Here is a 26,453-nt window from a genome sequence, read left to right on the forward strand (position 1 = left end):
TCTCTCCACTGGGCCGCACTAATAACCCACTTCCAATCTTTATAATGACTGAGACTGGCTATGAGGATAACACTGCCTTTCTTGGAGAATGGGGACCTTTCCAACAGATGGTGTTCTTTCTCTTATGTTTGAGTATCATCCCTAACGGCTTTACAGGTATGTCTATTGTGTTCATCGGTGATACACCATCCCACCATTGCCTTATACCCGCAAATGCGAACATTACTGGCGAATGGAGAAATCACAGTATTCCTTTGGAGGAGGAAAGCGGGACTGTTGTGCTCAGTAAATGCGCCAGATACAAACTCGATGTCATAAAGAGTTTCTCAGAAAGAGGTTATGTCCCAGGGATCGATGTCAACGTTTCCGAAATACAGCACGAGACCTGTTTGGATGGCTGGGAATACGATCGGGGGACGTACATCTCAACTATTGTGTCCGAGGTATGATGAGATGAGAGATGGCGCGCATCCACTTTTTGCGACGGTTACAGCGGGTGGGGTTTTTGTTTTATTTCAGTTGTCTGTCTGGATACGATGTTGTTGTTTTTATGGGAGTAAAACATTGTTGCATTGCTTCCACTCACTTTGTATCTATACTGTGACACATTGTTATGCGAGTAAAACATTGTTGCAGCAAGTGAAACTTTGTTGCGTTGCTTTCACTGTCATTTTGTAGCTATTCCGTGGCAAATGAATTACATATTTGGCATCTTGGACATCACATGCATTGAACAAAGTATTAATTTATGCATCACTGCACAGTTGTTAGCATATTCCATCATCAACGTTTGGGAATGTAGGCTATTCACCATACGGGTTCCAACTGCATATTGCATAGGCTATACGATGAGCTCACGTTCTGAAATGTTTGCGGTTGGCTGCTTCACAAAAGGCTATTGATCTCAGATGAACAGGCATCCTCCATGTGGTCCACAGTAGGCCTAGATGAAGAATGTAATTGTACAATCTACCAATAATCCATAACGACAAATTACTTCCTTTTTTAAAACTAAACCTATTCATCTGATCTTCCCAAACGTCTCACCTAAATGTTATTTTTTAGGATTTAGCCCAATGATTGTTCATATTGCCCAACTACTATGTCCATTGTATGTCCAATTATTTTGCCCATCATTCATTATCCCTTAATGCGTTCATTTTATGGGCCTAATGCTCTGTGTGTGTGTGTGTGTGTGTGTGTGTGTGTGTGTGTGTGTGTGTGTGTGTGTGTGTGTGTGTGTGTGTGTGTGTGTGTGTGTGTGTGTGTGTGTGTGTGTGTGTGTGTGTGTGATTGTTTGTATGAGTGTAGTGGGACCTGGTGTGTGCTGATAAGTGGAAGAACCCATTGACCTCTTCTGTGTTCTTCTGTGGTGTCCTCACTGGCTCCTTCCTCTCTGGCCAGCTCTCTGACAGGTAATGAATGGTTGGCCTGTGTGAGTCCCAAATGGCACACTTTTCCCTACATAGTGTGCACTATTTTGACCAGGTCCAATAGGTCTCTGTTCAATAAGAGTACACCATATAGGGAAAAGGGTGCCATTTGGAACAAACCCTATGTCACATGTTACCCCACCTCTTTAAGGAATACCTAGGATAGGTTATCTAGGATAGGATATCCTTAAAAGATTTAGATGCACTATTGTAAAGTGGTTGTTCCACTGGATATCATAAGGTGAATGCACCATTTTGTAAGTCGCTCTGGATAAGAGCGTCTGCTAAATGACTTAAATGTAAATGTAAATGTTAAAAATGTTAAGCTTTGCTGTCATCTTTAGTTTGGACTCTTCCTCCCCAATGCATGGCTATGTGTTTTCTGTTTTTCATCATTTCCTTAGAGATTAGTTTTAGCAATAAGCACAGAAAACTGTTACACAGTATCCCATAAAAACATTTCATATTCTTACTTTATTGGAGGATCATTTAGAATTCTTCATCTGATTGAAGATGTTTAGGAATAGCCTACTCAAAATCTGCATGTGGATGATTTCAACCTAACTTTTATTTCTCTCAGGTTTGGGAGGAAAAATGTTCTCTTTGCCACCATGGGAGTCCAGACTGTGTTCACATTTTTCCAGGTCTTCTCTCCATCCTGGGTTGTATTCTGTGCCTTATTCTTTGTTGTCGGGATGGGGCAAATCTCAAATTATGTGGCTGCATTTGTGCTAGGTATCTTTATTTATCTTGATCATTCATTCATGAATTTATCCAATGTCATTATTACACAGTTGTTACTGGTGTTGATGTGCACAATGTTTTCTTTAAGCCCGATGCACCATTTAACTTCTCATACATTTAGAAATTCTTCTCATCTACAGGAACTGAAATTTTATCTCCATCCAAACGGATAATCTACTCCACTCTTGGAGTTTGTATGTTCTACACCATTGGCTACACGCTCCTTCCAGCAGTGGCCTTCTTCATCAGAGACTGGAGGATGCTGATGCTAGCCCTGACCCTCCCAGGGTTCCTCTATGTCCCTTTTTGGTGGTAGGTGTGTGTAATATACTGTATGCAGGGTATTCAATCCTTCCCTAAAGCCCATTCAATTACTTGACTCTGATATAGCATGAGTGCCAGTCTGTCTGTGCTATCATCCTAACTCCATGTCACTCATTGTCATGCCAATTGTTTTTGGCTTGACAGTAACGGCAAGGGAGTTTGCAAGAGCAGAAACAGATCTGGGACCAGGCTACCTTTGATATGAACCTGGTCATTTTTTGTGATGTTGCAGGTTCATCCCAGAGTCTCCCAGATGGCTGCTCTCTCAGGGAAGAGTGGAGGAGGCTGAGGCCATACTGAGAGATGCTGCCAGGAGGAACAGAGTCACAGCACCCGAGGTCATCTTCCGGCCTGAACAGGTGATTTCTTCAATCCCAGATCAACCTTTAGCTTTTACCGTTATGCACATACTGGAGCTCTGAAAAGATTGTGAAGGTAATAACAATATGGCTATAGCCATGCTCTCTAGATTATGTGGAATTCTTACCATATTGATCACATAGAATCCTCTCAGTCACACAAAAGTAATTTTGTTTTTGGACAAGTTGTTTGTTTGCATTACTCCAAAGATGTTTGTCTAGCTTCTATTTCACTGGTATCCTTCTGTGGTTTTTCCCCTTTAGCTTTAATTATTACAATCTTGAGTTTTTCAGCGTCCTGTGGAGTTAAAAACAAGTAATTAAATGATCAAAAAGGACTTCAAACACTAAAGTTCACAGGTCACTTCAGAACACTTACATATGAGCTCACATAAACCGCCACAATGACAGCCTATGGACCTGGTCAAGTTTCAAAACACTCTTATGTCATTGGAATTGTTCCGCTACTTGTTCATTCATCTCTCTCCAATTGTGTGAGTTATGATTATTAACAGCCTACTGATAGGAACAAAACAATAAAAGAACCCCATGGGGTTTGGAATGTCTGTCTGGCTGTTTACCAATCTCACTGTGAACTTGATTAGTCCAGTCAAGGTTTCTCACTGTGAACTTGATTAGTCCAGTCAAGGCTTCTCACTGTGAACTTGATTAGTCCAGTCAAGGTTTCTCACTGTGAACTTGATTAGTCCAGTCAAGGTTTCTCACTGTGAACTTGATTAGTCCAGTCAAGGTTTCTCACTGTGAACTTGATTAGTCCAGTCAAGGCTTCTCACTGTGAACTTGATTAGTCCAGTCAAGGTTTCTCACTGTGAACTTGATTAGTCCAGTCAAGGCTTCTCACTGTGAACTTGATTAGTCCAGTCAAGGTTTCTCACTGTGAACTTGATTAGTCCAGTCAAGGTTTCTCACTGTGAACTTGATTAGTCCAGTCAAGGCTTCTCACTGTGAACTTGATTAGTCCAGTCAAGGTTTCTCACTGTGAACTTGATTAGTCCAGTCAAGGTTTCTCACTGTGAACTTGATTAGTCCAGTCAAGGTTTCTCACTGTGAACTTGATTAGTCCAGTCAAGGTTTCTCACTGTGAACTTGATTAGTCCAGTCAAGGTTTCTCACTGTGAACTTGATTAGTCCAGTCAAGGTTTCTCACTGTGAACTTGATTAGTCCAGTCAAGGTTTCTCACTGTGAACTTGATTAGTCCAGTCAAGGTTTCTCACTGTGAACTTGATTAGTCCAGTCAAGGTTTCTCACTGTGAACGTGATTAGTCCAGTCAAGGTTTCTCACTGTGAACTCGACTAGTCCAGTCAAGGCTTCTCACTGTGAACGTGATTAGTCCAGTCAAGGCTTCTCAAGCTTTTGTTTCTGAGTTTCTAACCTTTTCTAGAGGTATCATGCATGGCATTGCAGCCCTACAGGTAGCTACGACTTTCATCTGAAGTTTTAGTCCAGGGAGTTGTTAGACAAAGGAAAGGAAAGGGGGGATACCTAGTCAATTGCACAACTGAATGTATTCAACTGAAATGTGTCTTCTGCATTTAACCCAACCCCTCTGAATCGGAGAGGTGCTGGGGGCAGCCTTAATCGACATCCACGTCATTGGCGACCGGGGAAGAGTGAGTTAACTGCCTTTCTCAGGGGCAGAACGACAGATTTTTACCTTGTCACCTTGGCCTTTATTCTTAAAGCATCTCAGAGTACAGGTACTGATCTAGGATATTTAATGGACACGGGGACCTGATCCTAGATCAGCACTCCTACTCTAAGATTATTAATGAATACAATCCAGTGTGTTTGACCTGCTGTGGTGCACATGACCCGTAAAATTACCTCCAGGCTAACTTGTGTTATGTGTATTTACTTATCTCCTTCACTTCTCAATGTGGCATGCTGTCATTTAAGCCTATAACATTATGACATACCCTTACTTGTGGAGGTTGTAGTCCATAAGATGAGCATATTGGTTGTCACTTGCTTTGAGATAGAAATATAATTGATTTGTTTTGTGTACTGAACAAAAATATAAACACAACATGCAACAATTTCAACGATTTTACTGAGTTCATATAAGGAAATCAGTCAATTGAAATATATTCATTAGGCACTAATCTATGGATTTCACATGACTGGGCAGGGGCCATAGGCCCACCCACTTGGGAGCCAGGCCCAGCCAATCAGAATGAGTTTTCCCCCACAAAGGTGCTTTATTACAGACAGAAATATTCCTCAGCACCCACCACCCCCTTCCTTAGACGATCCCGCAGGTGAAGATGCCGGATGTGGAGGTCCTGGGCTGGCATGGTTACACATGGTCTGCGGTTGTGAGGCCGGTTGGACGTACTGCCACATTTTCTAAAACGACATTGGATTCTCTGGCAACAGCTCTGGTGGACATTCCTGTAGTCAGCATTCCAATTGCATGCTCCCTCAAAACTTGAGACATCTGTGGCATTGTGTTGTTTGACAAAACTGAACATTTTAGAGTTGCCTTTATTGTCCCCAGCACAAGGTGCACCTGTGTAATGATAATGCTGTTTAATCAGCTTCTTGATGCCACACCTGTCATGGCAAAGGAGATTGCTAACTAACAGAGATGTAAATGCATTTGTGAGAAATAAGCTTTTTGTGCATATGGAACATTTCTGGGATCTTTTATTTCAGCTGAAACATGGGACCAACACTTTACATGTTATGTTTATGTTTTTGTTCAGCATATATTGCTTTATCCAAGCCAGGTTAGTCTACCTGACATATGAGCTGTCAACTTGTTCCGTAACAGAAAAGGCCCTTTGTATTTCTCATCCCCATCCTACTTAATCTCTGTCCACACAGATGGTAGATTGTTGACATAATTTGTATAACTGTCCTTTGAAACTCATGGCTGAGCCTGTAGGTCAACCCATTGCACAAGTTTAATCAAGCATGCCTGTTGTGACAAGTGTGCTTTACTGTACTGCAGTTAGACCCCAAGGCTGGGAAGTTGGTGGCCCACAACATCTGTGATCTGGTGAGGTCCAGCAACATCCGTTGGGTGTCCATCACGCTGTGGCTGGTCTGGTGAGTCTTGTCCGTTCCCCTGACACCCTGCATCGCAAATAACAAACAAACAAAACTCATCTGCCCCATAAACCCAGATACTGAATGTTTTTATCCCCATCTTGGTTTCCAACCTCATACAAGAATTACTCCCACACAGATAACGTTATCTAGGGGTTCCCACACAGATTCTGTTACCTAGCGATCATTTATTTGGTTGATGTTTCGGTCGACTAAATAAATGCCTTTTTCAGTCTGACTTCTTGTATGAGGAGCTAAGTAATGGTGCTTGAATTGTTGCTTTCCTTCCCTGCACCATTATGACAGAGGGTTTCATTTCCTGCAACATTATGACAAAGGGCTTCATTCCCTGCACCATTATGACAGAGGGTTTCATTCCCTGCATCATTATGACAGAGGGTTTCATTCCCTGCACCATTATGACAGAGGGTTTCATTCCCTGCACCATTATGACAAAGGGTTTCATTCCCTGCACCATTATGACAGAGGGTTTCATTCCCTGCACCATTATGACAGAGGGTTTCATTCCCTGCACCATTATGACAGAGGGTTTCATTCCCTGCACCATTATGACAGAGGGTTTCATTCCCTGCAACATTATGACAGAGGGTTTCATTCCCTGCACCATTATGACAGAGGGTTTCATTCCCTGCAACATTATGACAAAGGGTTTCATTCCCTGCACCAATATGACAGAGGGTTTCATTCCCTGCAACATTATGACAAAGTGTTTCATTCCCTGCACCATTATGACAGAGGGTTTCATTCCCTGCACCATTATGACAGAGGGTTTCATTCCCTGCACCATTATGACAAAGGGTTTCATTCCCTGCAACATTATGACAAAGGGTTTCATTCCCTGCACCATTATGACAGAGGGTTTCATTCCCTGCAACATTATGACAAAGGGTTTCATTCCCTGCACCATTATGACAGAGGGTTTCATTCCCTGCACCATTATGACAGAGGGTTTCATTCCCTGCACCATTATGACAAAGGGTTTCATTCCCTGCACCGTTATGACAGAGGGTTTCATTCCCTGCACCGTTATGACAGAGGGTTTCATTCCCTGCACCGTTTTGACAGAGGGTTTCATTCCCTGCACCGTTATGACAGAGGGTTTCATTCCCTGCACCGTTATGACAGAGGGTTTCATTCCCTGCACCGTTATGACAGAGGGTTTCATTCCCTGCACCGTTATGACAGAGGGTTTCATTCCCTGCACCGTTATGACAGAGGGTTTCATTCCCTGCACCGTTATGACAAAGGGTTTCATTCCCTGCACCGTTATGACAGAGGGTTTCATTCCCTGCACCGTTATGACAAAGGGTTTCATTCCCTGCACCATTATGACAGAGGGTTTCATTCCCTGCACCATTATGACAGAGGGTTTCATTCCCTGCACCATTATGACAGAGGGTTTCATTCCCTGCACCATTATGACAGAGGGTTTCATTCTCTGCACCATTATGACAGAGGGTTTCATTTCCTGCAACATTATGACAGAGGGTTTAATTCCCTGCACCATTATGACAGAGGGTTTCATTCACTGCACCATTATGACAAAGGGTTTCATTTCCTGCAACATTATGACAAAGGGCTTCATTCCCTGCACCATGATGACAGAGGGTTTCATTCCCTGCATCATTGTGACAGAGGGTTTCATTCCCTGCACCATTATGACAGAGGGTTTCATTCCCTGCACCATTATGACAAAGGGTTTCATTCCCTGCACCATTATGACAGAGGGTTTCATTCCCTGCACCATTATGACAGAGGGTTTCATTCCCTGCAACATTATGACAGAGGGTTTCATTCCCTGCACCATTATGACAGAGGGTTTCATTCCCTGCAACATTATGACAAAGGGTTTCATTCCCTGCACCATTATGACAGAGGGTTTCATTCCCTGCAACATTATGACAAAGGGTTTCATTCCCTGCACCATTATGACAGAGGGTTTCATTCCCTGCACCATTATGACAAAGGGTTTCATTCCCTGCACCGTTATGACAGAGGATTTCATTCCCTGCACCATTATGACAGAGGGTTTCATTCCCTGCACCGTTTTGACAGAGGGTTTCATTCCCTGCACCATTATGACAGAGGGTTTCATTCCCTGCACCGTTATGACAGAGGGTTTAATTCCCTGCACCGTTTTGACAGAGGGTTTCATTCCCTGCACCGTTATGACAGAGGGTTTCATTCCCTGCACCATTATGACAGAGGGTTTCATTCCCTGCACCATTATGACAGAGGGTTTCATTCCCTGCACCATTATGACAGAGGGTTTCATTCCCTGCACCATTATGACAGAGGGTTTCATTCCCTGCACCATTATGACAGAGGGTTTCATTCCCTGCACCATTATGACAGAGGGTTTCATTCCCTGCATCATTATGACAGAGGGTTTCATTCCCTGCACCATTATGACAGAGGGTTTCATTCCCTGCACCATTATGACAAAGGGTTTCATTCCCTGCACCATTTTGACAGAAGGTTTCATTCCCTGCACCATTATGACAGAGGGTTTCATTCCCTGCACCATTATGACAGAGGGTTTCATTCCCTGCACCATTATGACAGAGGGTTTCATTCCCTGCAACATTATGACAGAGGGTTTCATTCCCTGCACCATTATGACAGAGGGTTTAATTCCCTGCAACATTATGACAAAGGGTTTCATTCCCTGCACCATTATGACAGAGGGTTTCATTCCCTGCAACATTATGACAAAGGGTTTCATTCCCTGCACCATTATGACAGAGGGTTTCATTCCCTGCACCATTATGACAGAGGGTTTCATTCCCTGCACCATTATGACAAAGGGTTTCATTCCCTGCAACATTATGACAAAGGGTTTCATTCCCTGCACCATTATGACAGAGGGTTTCATTCCCTGCAACATTATGACAAAGGGTTTCATTCCCTGCACCATTATGACAGAGGGTTTCATTCCCTGCACCATTATGACAGAGGGTTTCATTCCCTGCACCATTATGACAAAGGGTTTCATTCCCTGCACCGTTATGACAGAGGGTTTCATTCCCTGCACCATTATGACAGAGGGTTTCATTCCCTGCACCGTTTTGACAGAGGGTTTCATTCCCTGCACCGTTATGACAGAGGGTTTCATTCCCTGCACCGTTATGACAGAGGGTTTCATTCCCTGCACCGTTATGACAGAGGGTTTCATTCCCTGCACCGTTATGACAGAGGGTTTCATTCCCTGCACCGTTATGACAGAGGGTTTCATTCCCTGCACCGTTATGACAGAGGGTTTCATTCCCTGCACCATTATGACAGAGGGTTTCATTCCCTGCACCATTATGACAAAGGGTTTCATTCCCTGCACCATTATGACAGAGGGTTTCATTCCCTGCACCATTATGACAGAGGGTTTCATTCCCTGCACCATTATGACAGAGGGTTTCATTCCCTGCACCATTATGACAGAGGGTTTCATTCTCTGCACCATTATGACAGAGGGTTTCATTTCCTGCAACATTATGACAGAGGGTTTAATTCCCTGCACCATTATGACAGAGGGTTTCATTCACTGCACCATTATGACAAAGGGTTTCATTTCCTGCAACATTATGACAAAGGGCTTCATTCCCTGCACCATTATGACAGAGGGTTTCATTCCCTGCATCATTATGACAGAGGGTTTCATTCCTTGCACCATTATGACAGAGGGTTTCATTCCCTGCACCATTATGACAAAGGGTTTCATTCCCTGCACCATTATGACAGAGGGTTTCATTCCCTGCACCATTATGACAGAGGGTTTCATTCCCTGCACCATTATGACAGAGGGTTTCATTCCCTGCACCATTATGACAGAGGGTTTCATTCCCTGCAACATTATGACAGAGGGTTTCATTCCCTGCACCATTATGACAGAGGGTTTCATTCCCTGCAACATTATGACAAAGGGTTTCATTCCCTGCACCATTATGACAGAGGGTTTCATTCCCTGCAACATTATGACAAAGGGTTTCATTCCCTGCACCATTATGACAGAGGGTTTCATTCCCTGCACCATTATGACAAAGGGTTTCATTCCCTGCACCGTTATGACAGAGGATTTCATTCCCTGCACCATTATGACAGAGGGTTTCATTCCCTGCACCGTTTTGACAGAGGGTTTCATTCCCTGCACCATTATGACAGAGGGTTTCATTCCCTGCACCGTTATGACAGAGGGTTTAATTCCCTGCACCGTTTTGACAGAGGGTTTCATTCCCTGCACCGTTATGACAGAGGGTTTCATTCCCTGCACCATTATGACAGAGGGCTTCATTCCCTGCACCATTATGACAGAGGGTTTCATTCCCTGCACCATTATGACAGAGGGTTTCATTCCCTGCACCATTATGACAGAGGGTTTCATTCCCTGCACCATTATGACAGAGGGTTTCATTCCCTGCACCATTATGACAGAGGGTTTCATTCCCTGCATCATTATGACAGAGGGTTTCATTCCCTGCACCATTATGACAGAGGGTTTCATTCCCTGCACCATTATGACAAAGGGTTTCATTCCCTGCACCATTTTGACAGAAGGTTTCATTCCCTGCACCATTATGACAGAGGGTTTCATTCCCTGCACCATTATGACAGAGGGTTTCATTCCCTGCACCATTATGACAGAGGGTTTCATTCCCTGCAACATTATGACAGAGGGTTTCATTCCCTGCACCATTATGACAGAGGGTTTAATTCCCTGCAACATTATGACAAAGGGTTTCATTCCCTGCACCATTATGACAGAGGGTTTCATTCCCTGCAACATTATGACAAAGGGTTTCATTCCCTGCACCATTATGACAAAGGGTTTCATTCCCTGCACCATTATGACAAAGGGTTTCATTCCCTGCACCGTTATGACAGAGGGTTTCATTCCCTGCACCATTATGACAGAGGGTTTCATTCCCTGCACCATTATGACAGAGGGTTTCATTCCCTGCATCATTATGACAGAGGGTTTCATTCTCTGCACCGTTTTGACAGAGGGTTTCATTCCCTGCACCAGCATATTACAGTAATGTGTGTTGATTGTCACTTCAAAAGACCATGTCTACAGGCCCTGGTCAAGGGTAGTGCACTGTATAGGGAATTAGGTGGGACGCAAACAATGATGGACGCAACCTATGTTTGTCTCTTCAGGACCATTCTGTCCATCGGGTACTTTGCCTTGTCACTGAACACGTCCAACCTGGCGGGGAGCTCCTATCTGAACTGTTTTCTGTCGGCTGCCATTGAGGTCCCTGCCTATACCATGGCCTGGCTCATGTTCCGCTGCTGCCCACGGCGCCTGTGTCTCTTCTCCACTCTGTTTCTGGGTGGGGTGGTGCTGCTCTGCATAAACCTCATACCACCAAGTAAGACTCAAACAAAGATAGAGGTATTCATAAAGGTATTCTGTTATCACATCACCCTTAATAATAGAGAGAAATAGACATGCAAATAAAAATCAGATTGAATCAACAATATTGAGTTTGAAAACGGACAATTGATGGCATAGAATGGTGACAAGATTTCAGGTACAGAATAGTATATTACAAAAACAAATGAACCCTTCTATAAGAATCTATGACATGACCTTCATTGGCCCTTCATTGCTGTGTCTATGGCAGATCTGAGCTCTGTGTCCACTGCACTAGAGATGCTGGGGAAGTTTGGTGTGACTGCAGCTTTTTCCATCGTGTACGCCTACACGGCTGAGCTCTACCCCACTGTCGTGAGGAACACAGCCATAGGGGCCTGTTCCATGGCCTCCAGAGTGGGGAGCATCTCTGCCCCATACTTCATCTATCTGGGTGGGTAGGACTCAAAGCGAAGCTAAAGGAAAGACAGATCTGCACATGGAAGCACTGCAGAGCAGTAATATCACCCCTTTGTCACTTTGTTATTGTTTAGCCTATCACTGTCATTCTGAAGTTTAGGATGTGAAGTTCAGCACTTTTTACTTTGTATTTTCTCAGAAACTACATGTGTAAAAAATTTGTAATTACATACAATAACTAAAAATGAACTATGGTGTTGAGTCTTGTGTAATGAACAACAGCGAGTTTAAGAGCAAGTGTACACAATCCCCACCACTTAAACAAATTGATTTTTCCGTACTGCTTGTTACCGTGTAGTTTCTCGATAAATAGGAAAATGAATAGCTAACTGCAAGTATTGCTTGTTACCATATAGTTTCTCAATAAATACAAAATATTTAGTAGTAAAAAATATAGTGCTATCCTATCAACTCCTCTCCTCTCTCCTCTCTGTCTGTTGGGTAGACACACATTCCCCTCCCTCTCCCTCGTTAGACAGGTGTGTGTGATGACTCTGCCCACTCTGCCACTTCCTGTCCTGTCCAATCTGTATGAGTTTGGAACCCCTCCACCCAACTCTCTCTGGCAACTGGGGCTTCCTCTTACCTTCTTACATTTACTCTTTATTGTATCCAGTCCTGGTTAAACTTGTTAAATGCAGTCCAACCAGGTGATTTATGCATCCAGACATCAGAGGAGGCTGGTGGGAAGAGCTATAGGGGGACGAGCTCATTGTAATGGCTGGAATGCAATTAATGTAACTGAGTCAAACATGTTGTTTCCATATGTTTGATACCATTATATTTATTCCATTTCAGCCATTACAATGAGCACGTCCTCTTATAGCTCCTCCCACTAGCCTCCTCTGCCAGACAGGCAGAAGCAGAGCATAAAACACTCTTAAGTCTCTTCACCTTTTGTTCATAGTATTGTTTTGAGCTGATCTAATTGAAAACAATGTTTTCCACTCTCTCATGTATTGCTGCTGTCTTTGACACAGGAGGCTGTTCCAAGTCGCTGCCATACATTCTAATGGGGAGTCTTACAGCTCTGTCTGGGTTGCTTAGCCTCCTGCTGCCTGAGAGCTATCGAGTGCCTCTTCCAGACACCATCACTCACATGCAGACCTTCCCAGGGTAAGGCCATATAATACCAAGGCTGCTGTATGTGTGATGCTCTCTGCTGGCAGGGTATTGTAAGAGGGCCACATGGGACAACAGGGTCATATTCCTTAGTGCACACCGTAGCAAAACCTTTTGCAATGGAAAACAAGTGTCTTAATTGACAAGTTCAGGTAGTCCCTCCATGTTTTGGTCCGTTTTTGTTTGTTGGTTTCTAGGGACACAACCCAGCTGGTCAAAAAGGCACGGGGCACTGGAGTTATAATACATGAGCTCTACAATTGTACTGTCACGGCTGTTCGAAGGAGCGGACCAATATGCAGCATGTTCGTAGTTCCACATATTTATTAAAAGTGAAACTGAATACAATACACAGAAATACAACACAAACCGTGATGCAGAGAGGACAACACACTACTGAAAAGACAATAACCCACAATGAGAAAAACCCCTACTTAAATATGACCTCTAATCAGAGGCAATGAGGATCAGCTGCCTCCAATTAGAGATCAACCCCAAACAATCCCAACATAGAAATAGACAAACTAGAACCTAAACATAGAAAACATAGATAAACCAAAAACACCCCCTGTCACGCCCTGCCCTACACTACTATAGAAAATGACATCTTACTAGGGTCAGGACGTGACAGTACCCCCAAAGGTGCAGACTCTGAATGCAAACAAAAACCCAACAAAACAACCACAAAAACACAAAGGGAGGGTAGGGTGGGTGACTAATGTCTGTGGCGGCGGCTCTGATTCTGGGCGTAGTACCCCCACCGCCCACTGATCCCCCCCGCTTCTGTATGTCCGGAGGAACCAGACCATGGATCATCGCCGGAGGCTTCGGACCGCCAACCGCCGCTGGAGGCTCAGGGCTGAGGAGCGTCGCTGGAGGCTCAGGGCTGAGGAGCGTCGCTGGAGGCTCAGGGCTGAGGAGCGTCGCTGGAGGCTCAGGGCTGAGGAGCGTCGCTGGAGGCTCAGGGCTGAGGAGCGTCGCTGGAGACTCCGTGCCATGGGTCATCACTACTGGTTCCGCGTCATGGATAATCACTGGATGCTTCGTGCCATGGATCATCCCTACAAGCTCCGGGCCATGGATCATCACTGGAGGTCTGGAGCGCACGGCCTGCACAACACGTCCTGGCTGGATGGTCACTGTAGCCCGGCACGGGCGGAGCGCTGGCACAGGGCGAACTGGGCTGTGCTGGGGAATGAGGACTGCCGTGCGTAGAGCAGGTGCAGGATAAACTGGGCTGAGGAGACGCACTGGCGGCCAGATGCGCTGAGCAGGCACACTCCTTCCTGGCTGAATGCCAATCTTAGCCCGACAACGATGAGGAGCTTGCACCGAGCGCACCGGGCTTTAAATGCGTATGAGCGATACAGTGCGCATTTCAGCATAGCTCGGTGCTTTCCTCGTCCCCCGCTCCCCACGGTAAGCACGGGGAGTTGGCTCAGGTCTCCACCCTGACTTAGCAAAACTCCCCGTGTGTCCCCCCCCAAAAAAATCTGGGGTGCCTCTCGCACTTGCCTATCGGTGCATATAACGCCTCGTAGTATCGTCGCTCTGCCTTCGCTGCCTCAAGTTCCTCCTTCGGTCGGCGATACTCCCCAGCCTGACTCCAGGGTCCTTTACCATCCAGAATCTCCTCCCAAGTCCATTCCTCCAGATACCTTTGCTGCTCCTTACCACGCTGCTTGGTCCTTTTATGGTGGGTTATTCTGTCATGGCTGTTCGAAGGAGCGGACCAAGATGCAGCGTGTTCGTAGTTCCACATATTTATTAAAAGTGAAACTGAATGCAATACACAGAAATACTTGAAAATACAAAACAACAAACCGTGATGCAGAGAGGACAACACAGTACACAAAAGACAATAACCCACAAACCACAATGAGGAAAACCCCTACTTAAATATGATCTCTAATCAGAGGCAATGAGGATCAGCTGCATCCAATTAGAGATCAACCCCAAACAATCCCAACATAGAAATAGGCAAACTAGAACCTAAACATAGAATAGAAAACATAGATAAACCAAAAAACACCCCCTGTCACGCCCTGCCCTACACTACTATAGAAAATGACATCTTACTAGGGTCAGGACGTGATATGTACAGGTGGAAATATTTCATGTTTCATATTTAACAGTTTATATTCAAGAAGTTTGAACCCAAAACTTTGAGAATGTGAAAAGCATTTTTATCAACTTAGTTTATCAACAACCAACCATTCTTTGAAGCTTACTTGAAACCAGAATCACACACTTGCAGAGATGATGTTTCTGAGATGATGATGCATGTCTGATATGTCAATGGTCTATTTTTTGCCTTTCCCTTAGATGGAAAAAGAGACCAGTGTGTAAACTGAGCCAAACGACAGGAGAGGAAGATGTGTCCGATACTTTGTGACATCTACTGGACACCTCAGTTTTTCCTTCAACATGTATTTGTATTACCACATTGTGTAACTAACCAAGATGCTTATAAAGCACTTTTTCTATGTATTTTATATGTGCAAAGTATCAGTATTGTTTAGCATATTTTGTACTTACAGTTGAAGTCGGAAGTTTACATACACCTTAGCCAAATACATTTAAACTCAGTTTTTCACAATTCCTGACATTTAATCCTTAAATTTAATCATTAAAATTCCCTGTCTTAGGCCATTTAGGATCACCACTTTATTGTAAGAATGTGAAATGTCAGAATAATAGTAGAGAGAATGATTTATTTCAGCTTTTATTTCTTTCATCACATTCCCAGTGGGTCAGAAGTTTACATACACTCAGTTAGTATTTGGTAACGTTGCCTTTTAAATTGTTTAACTTGGCTCACACGTTTAGGGTAGCCTTCCACAAGCTTCCCACAATAAGTTGGGTGAATTTTGGCCCATTCCTTCTGACAGAGCTGGTGTAACTGAGTCAGGTTTGTAGGCTATCTTGCTCGCACACACTTTTTCAGTTATGCCCACACATTTTCTATAGGATTGAAGTCAGGGCATTGTGATGGCCACTACCATATCTTGACTTTGTTGTCCTTAAGCCATTTTGCCACAACTTTGGAAGTATGCTTGGGGTCATTGTCCATTTGGAAGACCCATTTGTGACCAAGCTTTAACTTCCTGACTGATGTCTTGAGATGTTGCTTCAATATATCCACATTATTTTCCTCCCTCATGAAGCCATTTGTTTTGTGAAGTGCACCAGGCCCTCCTGCAGCAAAACACCCCCACAACATGATGCTGCCACCCACGTGCTTGACGGTTGGGATGGTGTTCTTCAGCTTGCAAGCCTCCCCCTTTTTCCTCCAAACATAACGATGGTCATTATGGCCAAACAGTTCTATTTTTGTTTCATCAGACCAGAGGACATTTCTCCAAAAAGTACGATCTTTGTCCCCGTGTGCAGTTGCAAACCGTAATCTGCCTTTTTTATGGCGGTTTTGGAGCAGTGGCTTCTTCCTTGCTGAGCGGCCTTTCAGTTTATGTTGATATAGGACTCGTTTTACTGTGGATATAGATACTTTTGTTACTGTTTCCCCCAGCATCTTCACAAGGTCCTTTGCTGTTGTTCTGGGAATGATTTGCACTTTTTGCACCAAAGTACGTTCATCTCTAGGAGACAGAATGCGTCTCCTTCCTGAGCGGTATGAAGGCTGCGTGGTCCCATGGTGTTTATACTTGCATACTATTGTTTGAACAGATGAACGTGGTACCTTCAGGCATTTGGAAATTGCTCCCAAGGATGAACCAGACTTGTGGAGGTCTACAATATTTTTTTCTGAGGTCTTGGCTGATTTCTTTTGATTTTCCCATGATGTCAAGCAAAGAGGCACTGAGTTTGAAGGTAGGCCTTGAAATACATCCACAGGTACACCTCCAATTGACTCAAATGATGTCAATTAGACTATCAGAAGTTTCTATAGCCATGACATCATTTTCTGGAATTTTCCAAGCTGTTTAAAGGCACAGTCAACTTAGTGTATGTAAACTTCTGACCCACTGGAATTGTGATACAGTGAATTATAAGTGAAATAATCTGTCTGTAAACAATTGTTGGAAAAATGACTTGTGTCATGCACAAAGTAGATGTCCTAACCGACTTGCCAAAACTATAGTTTGTTTAAAAGAAATATGTGGAGTGGTTGAAAAACAAGTTTTAATGACTCCAATCTAAGTGTATGTAAACTTCCGACTTCAACTGTACTTTATTTGTACTCACTGATTTTATAACTGCACATGTTTTATTTTTATATAGACTCTTGCTAGGATTTTGTACCTCACAGAGCTAGAGGACAACAACAAATATCCTATCAAAATAATGAATTCATAGTAAAATGCAGAGATTAGCCCTTTCACACCTTCTCATAAAAATGTTATCAACATAAGCATTTATTTATTAAGGTTGAACCAAAAGATTACATGTAACAAAAATTATATACAAAATGATTATGTGAAATTTAATGAAACAATAATGTATGTTGATGCTAATATGATGTACAATATTCCATTATGTTTCTATATGATAACAATAGCATAATATATTTAATATGCCATATACTATTTTTTAACAGTTTCATTAATGTTTGTTAATTTAACCATTATGACACACCCTTCACTATTGTCATTGGCTACACTAATTGCACTATCTGTCTACATAACCTGGTTCAAGTATTCATGACATTTCCCTGAGGAAGGCACAGTAAATACCCATTAAATTGCTGGGAGATTACACCTGGAGTGTGCGACTTTCTTTATTTTGATAGTTTCTAGTTTATTCGCCGTTAGTCAGCACCTCCACACAACTATTATTCTGGGTGTGCGCCAGCTCATGTTTTTTTTTGTTTTTGTTTTTTTATCAACATAAAGACAGTAAATATATATTTGTAATATATATATATACACAAGTACCAGTCAAAAGGTTGGACACACCTACTCATTCAAGGGTTTTTATTTATTTTTTACTATTTTCTACATTGTAGAATAGTGAAAACCTCATAACTATGAAAGAACACATTTGGAATCATGTAGTAACCAAAATATGTAGAAAATAGTAAAAATCAAGAAAAACCCTTGAATGAGTAGGTGTGTCCAAACCTTTGACTAGTACTGTATATATTAGAGTTTGAACAGAGTTTTTGTTCTTACATCTTGAGAGTTGGTATAAGTGTCTTCAATTTTTTGTGGTATCCAATTGGTAGTTACAGTCTTGTCCCATCGCTGCAACTCCTGTACGTACTCGGGAGAGGCGAAGGTCGAGAGCTGTGCGTCCTCTGAAACACAACCCAGCCAAGCCGCACTGCTTCTTGATGCAATGCCCGCTTAACCCAGAAGCCAGCCGCACCAATGTGTCGGAGGAAACACCGTACACCTGGCGACCGTGTCAGCGTGCATTGCGCCCAGCCCGCCACAGGAGTCGCTAGTGTGCGATGGGACAAGAACATCCCTGCCGGCCAAACCCTCCCTAACCCGGATGACGCTGGGCCAATTGTGTACCCCATGGGTCTCCCGGTTGTGGCCGGCTGCGACAGAGCCTGGACTCCAACCAGTATCTCTAGTGGCACAGCTAGCACAGCGATGCAGTGTCTTAGACCACTGCACCACTCGGGAGGCCAGGAGTGTTTTCTTGGCTTCTTGATAACCAAATAAATAATATTCTAAATTGCATTGGCAGGCTCTTGGTATCAAAGCCTCTCCTCGAAAGACGTCCTACATTTAATTTAAAATGACTCTTTTTCCTTCATCTAGGTTAAGCAAAGTGTCAAATTTGTTCTATTAACACGCTATGAAGACATTCATATGAAAGCCAACAACAAACACTTGTCTTATACAATCTATGGCATGATCAATGCAATACAAAATGTAAGAAAAATTATTTGTATTTACACTGGACAAACCACCAAATAAAAATACACTGTATGGCCAAAAGTATGTGGACACCTGCTCATTGAACATCTCATTCCAAAATCATGGGCATTAATATGGAGTTGGTCCCCCTTTGCAGGTATAACAGCCTCCACTCTTCTGGGGAGGCTTTCCACTAGATGTTGGAACATTGCTGCAGGGACTTGCTTCCATTCAGCCACAAGAGCATTAATGAGGTCGGGCACTGATTTTGGGCGATTAGGCCATGGTCGCAGTCGGCGTTCCAATTCATCTCAAAGGTGTTCGATGGGGTTGACGTCAGGGCTCTGTGCAGGCCAGTCAACACCGATCTCAACAAACCATTTCTGTATGGACCTCGCTTTGTGCACAGGGACATTGTCATGCTGAAACAGGAAAGGGCCTTCCCCAAACTGTTGACACAAAGTTGGAAGCACAGAATTGTCTAGAATGTAATTTTATGCTGTAGCGTTAAGATTTCCCTTCACTGGAACTAAGGGGCCTAGCCCAAACCATGAAAAACAGCCCCAGACCATTATTCCTCCTCCACCAAACTTTACAGTTGGCACTATGCATTGGGGTTGGTAGCGTTCTCCTGGCATCCGCCAAACCCAGATTCGTCTGTCGGACTGCCAGATGGTGAAGCGTGATTCATCACTCCAGAGAATGCGTTTCCACTGCGCCAGAGTCCACTGGCGGCGAGCTTTACACCACTCCAGCCGACGCTTGGCATTAAACATGGTGATCTCAGGCTTGTGTGCAGCTGCTTGGCCATGGAAACCCATTTCATTAAGCTCCCGACTAACAGTTCTTGTGTGGCTTACCACTTCGCGGCTGAGCCGTTGTTGCTCTTAGACATTTCCACTTCACAATAACAGCACTTACAGTTGAACAGGGCAGCTCTAGCAGGGCAGAAATTTGACGAACTGACTTGTTGGAAAGGTGGTATCCTATGACGATGCCACTTTGAAAGTAATTGAGCACTTCAGTAAGGGCCATTCTACTGATGATGTTTGTCTATGGAGATTGCATGGATGTGTGCTCAGTTGTATACACGTGTCAGAAACGGGTGTGGCTGAAATAGCCATATCCACTCATTTGAAATGATGTCCACATACTTTTAGTGTATTTTCAAAGCAGTTATAAAGTCATCACAATCTAGTGTCATTTGGCTTCTTCATTGGGCTGTTCAGGTGGTCTCTTATCCTCTTCAAAGATGAGCACTTTAGCCTGTAGGAAAGATTAACACACTATTAAAGGATTGTTTTCACTCATAATCAACATCAGCTGAGTCATTCAGTGTTTTTAATTGCAACTGTTTCATAAATAGCCTGTAATAATGCTGAAAGACCAATAAACTAAACTACAGTATGAGGTGATGCATATTTCTCACCACTCTTGTTTGTGCATCTGCTTAATGGTCTCTGGTAGAGGATGGCCAAAGCTCTCTGGTAAAAGGGGAATGGCCATAGCTGACAGCACAAGAAGACTCCCCAGTAAAATGTATGGCAAATACTTATAATAGGTACCTTTAGAGAGAGAGAGAAAGAGAGAGAGAGAACACAATTATTCATGTATTTCAAACATTGCAAGGGACTTGACATAATATATAGCCAGAAAAGCAGAATATGAATGTGGCTCTTTTAAGCACCACTGTGTGGTCAATTGTTGCATTTAAAATAAACACTCACTCAAGGTCATGATGTAGGGAGCGATGATACTGCCTACCCGAGAGATCATGGCACAGGAGCCTAACGCAGTGTTCCTGATCACTGTGGGATACAGCTCTCCAGTGTAGGCATACATCAGTGCAGTACCAATGGCCATGCCAAATTTACCCAACATCTCCAGGGCTATGGATAGGCTAGGTAGACCTGGCCCAGAGAGATACATATGGTATTGTTAATCAAAGCCTAAATCTTTTTTTGTGTGCCTTTTTGTTATTTGTGCACTATTGGTGATCTTTTTCATGGTTATGATACTGTATTGTGGGACCAAGAACTGCGAGTCAGGCTAGTTTCTGGTTGCATCCCAAATGACACCCTATTCCCTTTATAGGGCACTCCTTTTGACCAGAGCCCTATGGGGAAATAGGGTGCCATTTGGTACACAGTCTTACTTGGCGGTACCAGCTGGATGAAGTAGAGCGCTCCCCCTCCTAGCAGCATGCTAGCGGAGGCAGATATCCTCCTTGGTAGGTAGCGCAAGAAGAGCCAGCTGATGACGTAAGCAGGCACCTCGATGGCAGCAGAGATGAAACAGTTCACGTAGGGGTCTCCATGGAGACGGGATGTGTTCAGGGATATGGCGAAGTAGCCCATACTCAGGGTGAACCTGGATAGCACATTGAAAGTATGAAACACGAAAACAATGCAAATATCAGCCGTCTGAAGTGAGACTTTTCACAATAGGTGAGGACAGCCAGGTAAAGCCACTGTAGGCCTACAATACATAGTATTGTGGAGATGCAGAGTGAAGTGATATGGTCAAGGTTGCTTCGTTAACCAGGTTTTGCATAACTTTTTGGATAACATTCTTTTGTTTCTTAGTTGCCCCTTCAACCTGATCTTTCGAACTGTTGACACATTAACATTGTTACTATCTGTTAACCTCGTCAAACATTGACCTGTGTAGTTAAGTGTCTCTCAACATATGCACTTCCACATGCAACCCCCCTGTTGTCAAACATCTGTCCTGGGATGAGCTGGTTGTGTAACGTAAATACATAATGTTACAATCATGTTACTATCATGTATTATTGTAAGTTGGTGTACAATTCAGTCTATGATTGCGAGAAACCAAGAACAGCTTCTACTGTTACATCATGCTACCATAACCATGGCTACTATGGCTGTGGTCAAAGATATTCACAGACTGAAGATCATGGCAATAGGCCAGTCACTTAGAAGCGGATCCTAACTTTCGCTGCAGGTATAACTTCCCTGTAAATAATGCTTTACATATGTCTGAATGGCATGCCATGATCACGAGATAGGGTTCAAAAGAGTAGACTTTGGGAGTGTCCCAGTGTGATCGTGTGAACTTTCATGGATGCTCACCACACTAGAGCCAATATGACGGTGATTTTACGAATGTTGCTAGTCTTCAGGAGGTCCAGAGGACTGTGATGTTCATCTGGTTTAGGTTTCTCTTCACCCTGTAAATCATAGTGTTCGTAGCACACATTAATCTGCGTTACCCAGATGAATTCTATGTTAACTCAGTCAGACTGCATACCTTTCCAAATGTGAAGGATAAAAAAAATGCCACAAAATGAATCATTTATTCCATCTCATAGAGATTATGATGTCAGTCAGGTGCACCTGCTTAGTATTTTAATGAGGTACCTCTGACTCCTCAAAGATGACCTCTGGTGCTGTGACTCTGTTCCTCCTGGCAGCATCTCTCAGTATGGCCTCAGCCTCCTCCTCTCTTCCCTGAGAGAGCAGCCATCTGGGAGACTCTGGGATGAACCTGTTGCACAATTAATTTTTTAAGTAAATGTTCAAAACAATACACTAGGTTTCATAAACATGATTAAAATAAGCCAAGAATGAGGAAGGATCATAGTATAGCCTATTTCAGAAGTATTTTCTCATGCACAGTGTATTTCTCATGTAAAAATGTCTATGCATTTTGTGACTGTTTATGAATGAAGACTGTTTTCTGTGACCTTTGGTTGATGTCTAAGGTGTATTACCCATGACCTACCACCAGAGGGGGATGTATACCAGGCCAGGCACTGACATAACTAGAAGGAGCGACCTCCAGTCACGGATGAAGAATGCCAGGAGAGGCAGCATCATGTAGCCGAAGGCAAAGAACAGACACACCCCCAGTGTAACGTATAGGACACGCACTGTGGCCGTCAAGATTTCTGTGCCTGAATAAAGCAATAAATAAACAAAAAAATACAGACTTGAGGGTTTATTACAGTTTTACTATATTTCACCCAAGATTGTAAAATGGCATCACTTAAACCTGTGATTTGCATGACTTACCCAATACGAACGCTGCCACATAGTTGGATATTTGCCCCAGTCCCACAATGAAGAAGAGGACTGAGAACATTTCCCAGGACTGAGAAAAGACTTGAACAAAGGTAAAGAGTGTCTGGACTGCCATGGTCACAAAAAGGACAGGCTTTCGCCCAAACCTATAAACACACAAGGGACTTAGAGATCAGAAGAGAGGGGACTTCAAAGAGTTAGTATTCCAAAGATGTTATTGTGGATTTTATGAAGCTGCAAATAGACCAAGTCAGTCCATCTATACAGATCAACAAAGATTAGGCTACACCCCATCCCACTTTATTCCTTTATAGTGCACTATGAACTAGTGCACTATGAACTATAGTGCACTATAAAGGTAAAAGTGTTCCATTTGGGATGCGTCCTTACTGTTTAGTGATCATCATGAGGTGGAGTACCGGTCAGAGAGCTGTCCAGAGAAGAAGGAGCCACACAGCACCCCAAGGAAGTACACAGAGGAAGTGAATGGCTGCTTCCATTTGTCATTGCACACTAAGTCAAACTGAAACACAACAGCATTCAGGGAATAGTGAGAAAAAAATATTGATTGTTATACATATTGGGCGAACAGTCGATGGTGCAAACTTCAGTGCATCAACATACAACAGAAAATTCCCATCAGACAAATCAAGTTCAGAAATGCTGGTTCTACTAAAGGATTCTATGGAATGAGCGGGGGGGGGGGGGGGTTGTCTGTCTAGGTGTTGTTACTCAGGCTTGCTGACTTTGGTCTGTTGAGGAACCTCTTCACACCTCACTCTGATGTTATGGTCACATGGTTTTGAACATAGACAATCATTCTGTGAGTAGAATGAGATACTAGAGTAGTAAAGTCACTCATTTACCTGAGGTCATCCTGGTCTTTTAAAGCATAATATATTGTATATCAGTAACTTGAGCAGAGCTTTGATACATCCCCTTAGAATCTTAGGGGACAATTCCCCCTTAGGAATTCACCCCTTTCGGTAACACTTCATTTTAATGGGTCCTTATTACAGTCAAAATCTCTACTCAATGTTGTTGCTAGCACTTGCCCCCAAAAAGTGTACTATCTGGGTTAACTTGGTTGAGTTTACAAAAACAGATCAGATATACAGTAGGTCAATCTCACTGACTGGGGTCTACCATACAGCTGTCATCACAGATTATAACTTAAATAATAATGTATAATTAATGTGTACATTATCCATTATGACAAACTGCACCTCGTTACCATCCAAGTGAGAGGATAAACCCTCAAGTACAACACAGAGTACATGTAATATCTGCATAAGTACAATGTAATTACTATATATTACACAGTATTTAGCTAGTGAAAATGAAGTGTATCTTGAGGGATACTTACTTGTAATTAATGTGTACTTATATAGTACATTACCCACCCTGACAACCTGGCCCTTATTTGAAGGATTCAGGAAGCGCCATCCAAGTGGGAGGAAAAACACACTTGTACACCACAGAGTACATGTAATATCTGCAAAGGTACAATGTAATTACTAGGTGTTACACATGATTTTTCTAGTTAAAATGAAGTGTATCTTGAAGTGTACTTACTTGTAATTATTGTGTACCTACAAAGTATGTTACCCATTCTGACAATCTAATCATCAACGTCTGAAAGCACCATCCAAGAAAGAAAATAAACACACTAATACACCACAGAGTACATATATGTAATATCTGCATAAATAAAAGGTTGTCACTAGTTCTTACAAATAACCTATAGCAATTTCTATATAATTACTTATTACTCGTTACCAAGTGATAATACCTACAAACAAATTGATCAAATCAAACTTTATTTGTCACATGCGCCGAATACAACAAGAGTAGACGTTACCGTGAAATTCTTACTGACAAACTCTTAACCAACAGTGCAGTTCAAGAAGAGTTAAGAAAATATTTACCAAATAAACTAAAGTGACTAAAGGGTGAAGTGACTATGCATAGATAGTGTGTGTGTGTGTGGGGGGGGGGGGGGTTTCAATGTAATAGTCCGGTGGCCATTTGATTCATTGTTCAGCAATCTTATGGCTTGGGGGTAGAAGCTGTATGAGAGCCTTTTGGTCCTAGACTTGGTGTTTTGATACCGCTTGCCGTGCGGTAGCAGAGAAAACAGTCTATGACCTGGGTGATTTTATGGGCTTTCCTCTGACACCGCCTAATATAGAGGTCCTGGATTGCAGGAAGCTTGGCCCCAGTGATGTACTGGGACGTACACACTACCCTCTGTAGCGTCTTGCGGTCAGATGCCGAGCAGTTGCCATACCAGGCGGTGATGCAACTGGTCAGGATGCTCTCGATGGTGCAGCTGTAGAACTTTTTGAGGATCTCGGGACCCATGCCAAATCTTTTCAGTCTCCTGAGGGGTAAAAGGTGTTGTCGTGCCCTGTTCATGACTGCCATGGTGTGTTTGGATCATGAAAGATCATTGGTGATGTGGACACCAAGGAACTTGAAACTCTCAACCTGCTCCACTACAGCCCTGTTGATGTTAATGGGGGCCTGTTTGGCCCGCTTTTTCCTGTAGTCCACTATCAGCTCCTTTGTCTTGCTCACACTGAGGGAGAGGTTTTTGGCCTGGCACCACGCTGCCAGGTCTCTGACCTCCTCCCTATAGGCTGTCTCTTCGTTGCCGGTGATCAGGCCTACCACTGTTGTGTCTTCAGCAAACTTAATGATGGTGTTGGAGTCATGTTTGGCCAAGCAGTCGTGGGTGAACAGGGATTACAGGAGTGGACTAAGTACACACCCCTGAGGGGGCCCCAGTGTTGAGGATCAGCGTGGCAGATGTGTTGTTGCCTTCCCTTACCACCTGGGGGCGGTCCGTCAGGATGTCCAGGATCCAGTTGCAGAGGGTGGTGTTTAGTCCCAGGGTCCTTAGCCTAATTATGAGCTTCGTGGGCAATATGGTGTTGAATGCTGAGCTGTAGTCAATGAACAGCATTCTTACATAGGTGTTCCTTTTGTCCAGGTGGGAAAGGGTAGTGTGGATTGCGATTGAGATTGCACAGGGACTATGGTGGTCTGCTTGAAACATGTAGGTATTACAGACTCAGTCAGGGAGAGGTTGAAAATGTCAGTGAAGACACTTGCCAGTTGGTCCGAGCATGCTTTGAGTACACGTCCTGGTAATCCATCTGGCCCTGCAGCTTTGTGAATGTTGACCTGTTTAAAGGTCTTGCTCACATCGGCTCGTACTCTCGTGCATGCTTCAGTGTTGCTTGCCTCGAAGCGAGCATAAAAGGCATTGAGCTCGTCTGGTATGCTCTCGTCGCTGGGCAGCTCGCGTCTGGGTTTCCCTTTGTAGTCCGTAATCGTTTTCAAACCATGCCACATCCGAGTGTCAGAGCCGGTGCAGTAGGATTAAATCTTAATCCTGTATTGATGCTTTGCTTGTTTGATTGTTCATCGGAGGGCATAGTGAGATTTCTTATAGGCGTCTGGATTAGTGTCTAGCTCCTTGAAAGCGGCAGCTCTAGCCTTTAGCTCAATGCGGATGTTGCCTGTAATCCATGGCTTCTGGTTGGAATATGTACGTATGGTCATTGTGGGGACGACGTCGTCGATGCACTTATTGATGAAGCCGATGACTGGGGTGGTATACTCCTCAATGCCATTGGATGAATCCCGGAACATATTCCAGTC

The 26,453-nt window shown here is 43.5% G+C and overlaps 2 protein-coding genes across 2 annotated transcripts in view; one reads left to right on the forward strand and one right to left on the reverse strand.

The window, feature by feature from the left end:
- On the forward strand, positions 1 to 17,748 carry slc22a21 (solute carrier family 22 member 21). The gene is made up of 10 exons (XM_014198016.3): positions 1 to 443; positions 1,312 to 1,415; positions 2,014 to 2,168; positions 2,318 to 2,489; positions 2,734 to 2,860; positions 5,837 to 5,934; positions 11,107 to 11,321; positions 11,577 to 11,759; positions 12,766 to 12,901; positions 15,233 to 17,748. Exons 1-10 carry the CDS (start codon positions 45 to 47, stop codon positions 15,300 to 15,302), a joined length of 1,659 nt encoding a protein of 552 aa, XP_014053491.1. The 5' UTR covers positions 1 to 44; the 3' UTR covers positions 15,303 to 17,748.
- The window catches only part of LOC106603835 (organic cation/carnitine transporter 2), a 14,851-nt gene continuing 5,663 nt past the window's right edge, over positions 17,266 to 26,453 (reverse strand). The window contains exons 2-10 of the mRNA XM_014198018.3: positions 23,204 to 23,307; positions 22,776 to 22,930; positions 22,486 to 22,657; positions 22,122 to 22,248; positions 21,834 to 21,931; positions 20,894 to 21,108; positions 20,466 to 20,648; positions 20,168 to 20,303; positions 17,266 to 20,004 (exon numbers count right to left, since the gene is read on the reverse strand). Of these exons, the coding sequence (XP_014053493.1) occupies positions 19,926 to 20,004; positions 20,168 to 20,303; positions 20,466 to 20,648; positions 20,894 to 21,108; positions 21,834 to 21,931; positions 22,122 to 22,248; positions 22,486 to 22,657; positions 22,776 to 22,930; positions 23,204 to 23,307 (1,269 nt within the window). The 3' untranslated portion in view covers positions 17,266 to 19,925. The remainder of the gene's footprint in view (positions 20,005 to 20,167; positions 20,304 to 20,465; positions 20,649 to 20,893; positions 21,109 to 21,833; positions 21,932 to 22,121; positions 22,249 to 22,485; positions 22,658 to 22,775; positions 22,931 to 23,203; positions 23,308 to 26,453) is intronic.

This window comes from Salmo salar, chromosome 04, assembly GCF_965601325.2.
Source record: "Salmo salar chromosome 04, fSalSal1, whole genome shotgun sequence".
Taxonomy (NCBI): Eukaryota; Metazoa; Chordata; class Actinopteri; order Salmoniformes; family Salmonidae; genus Salmo; species Salmo salar.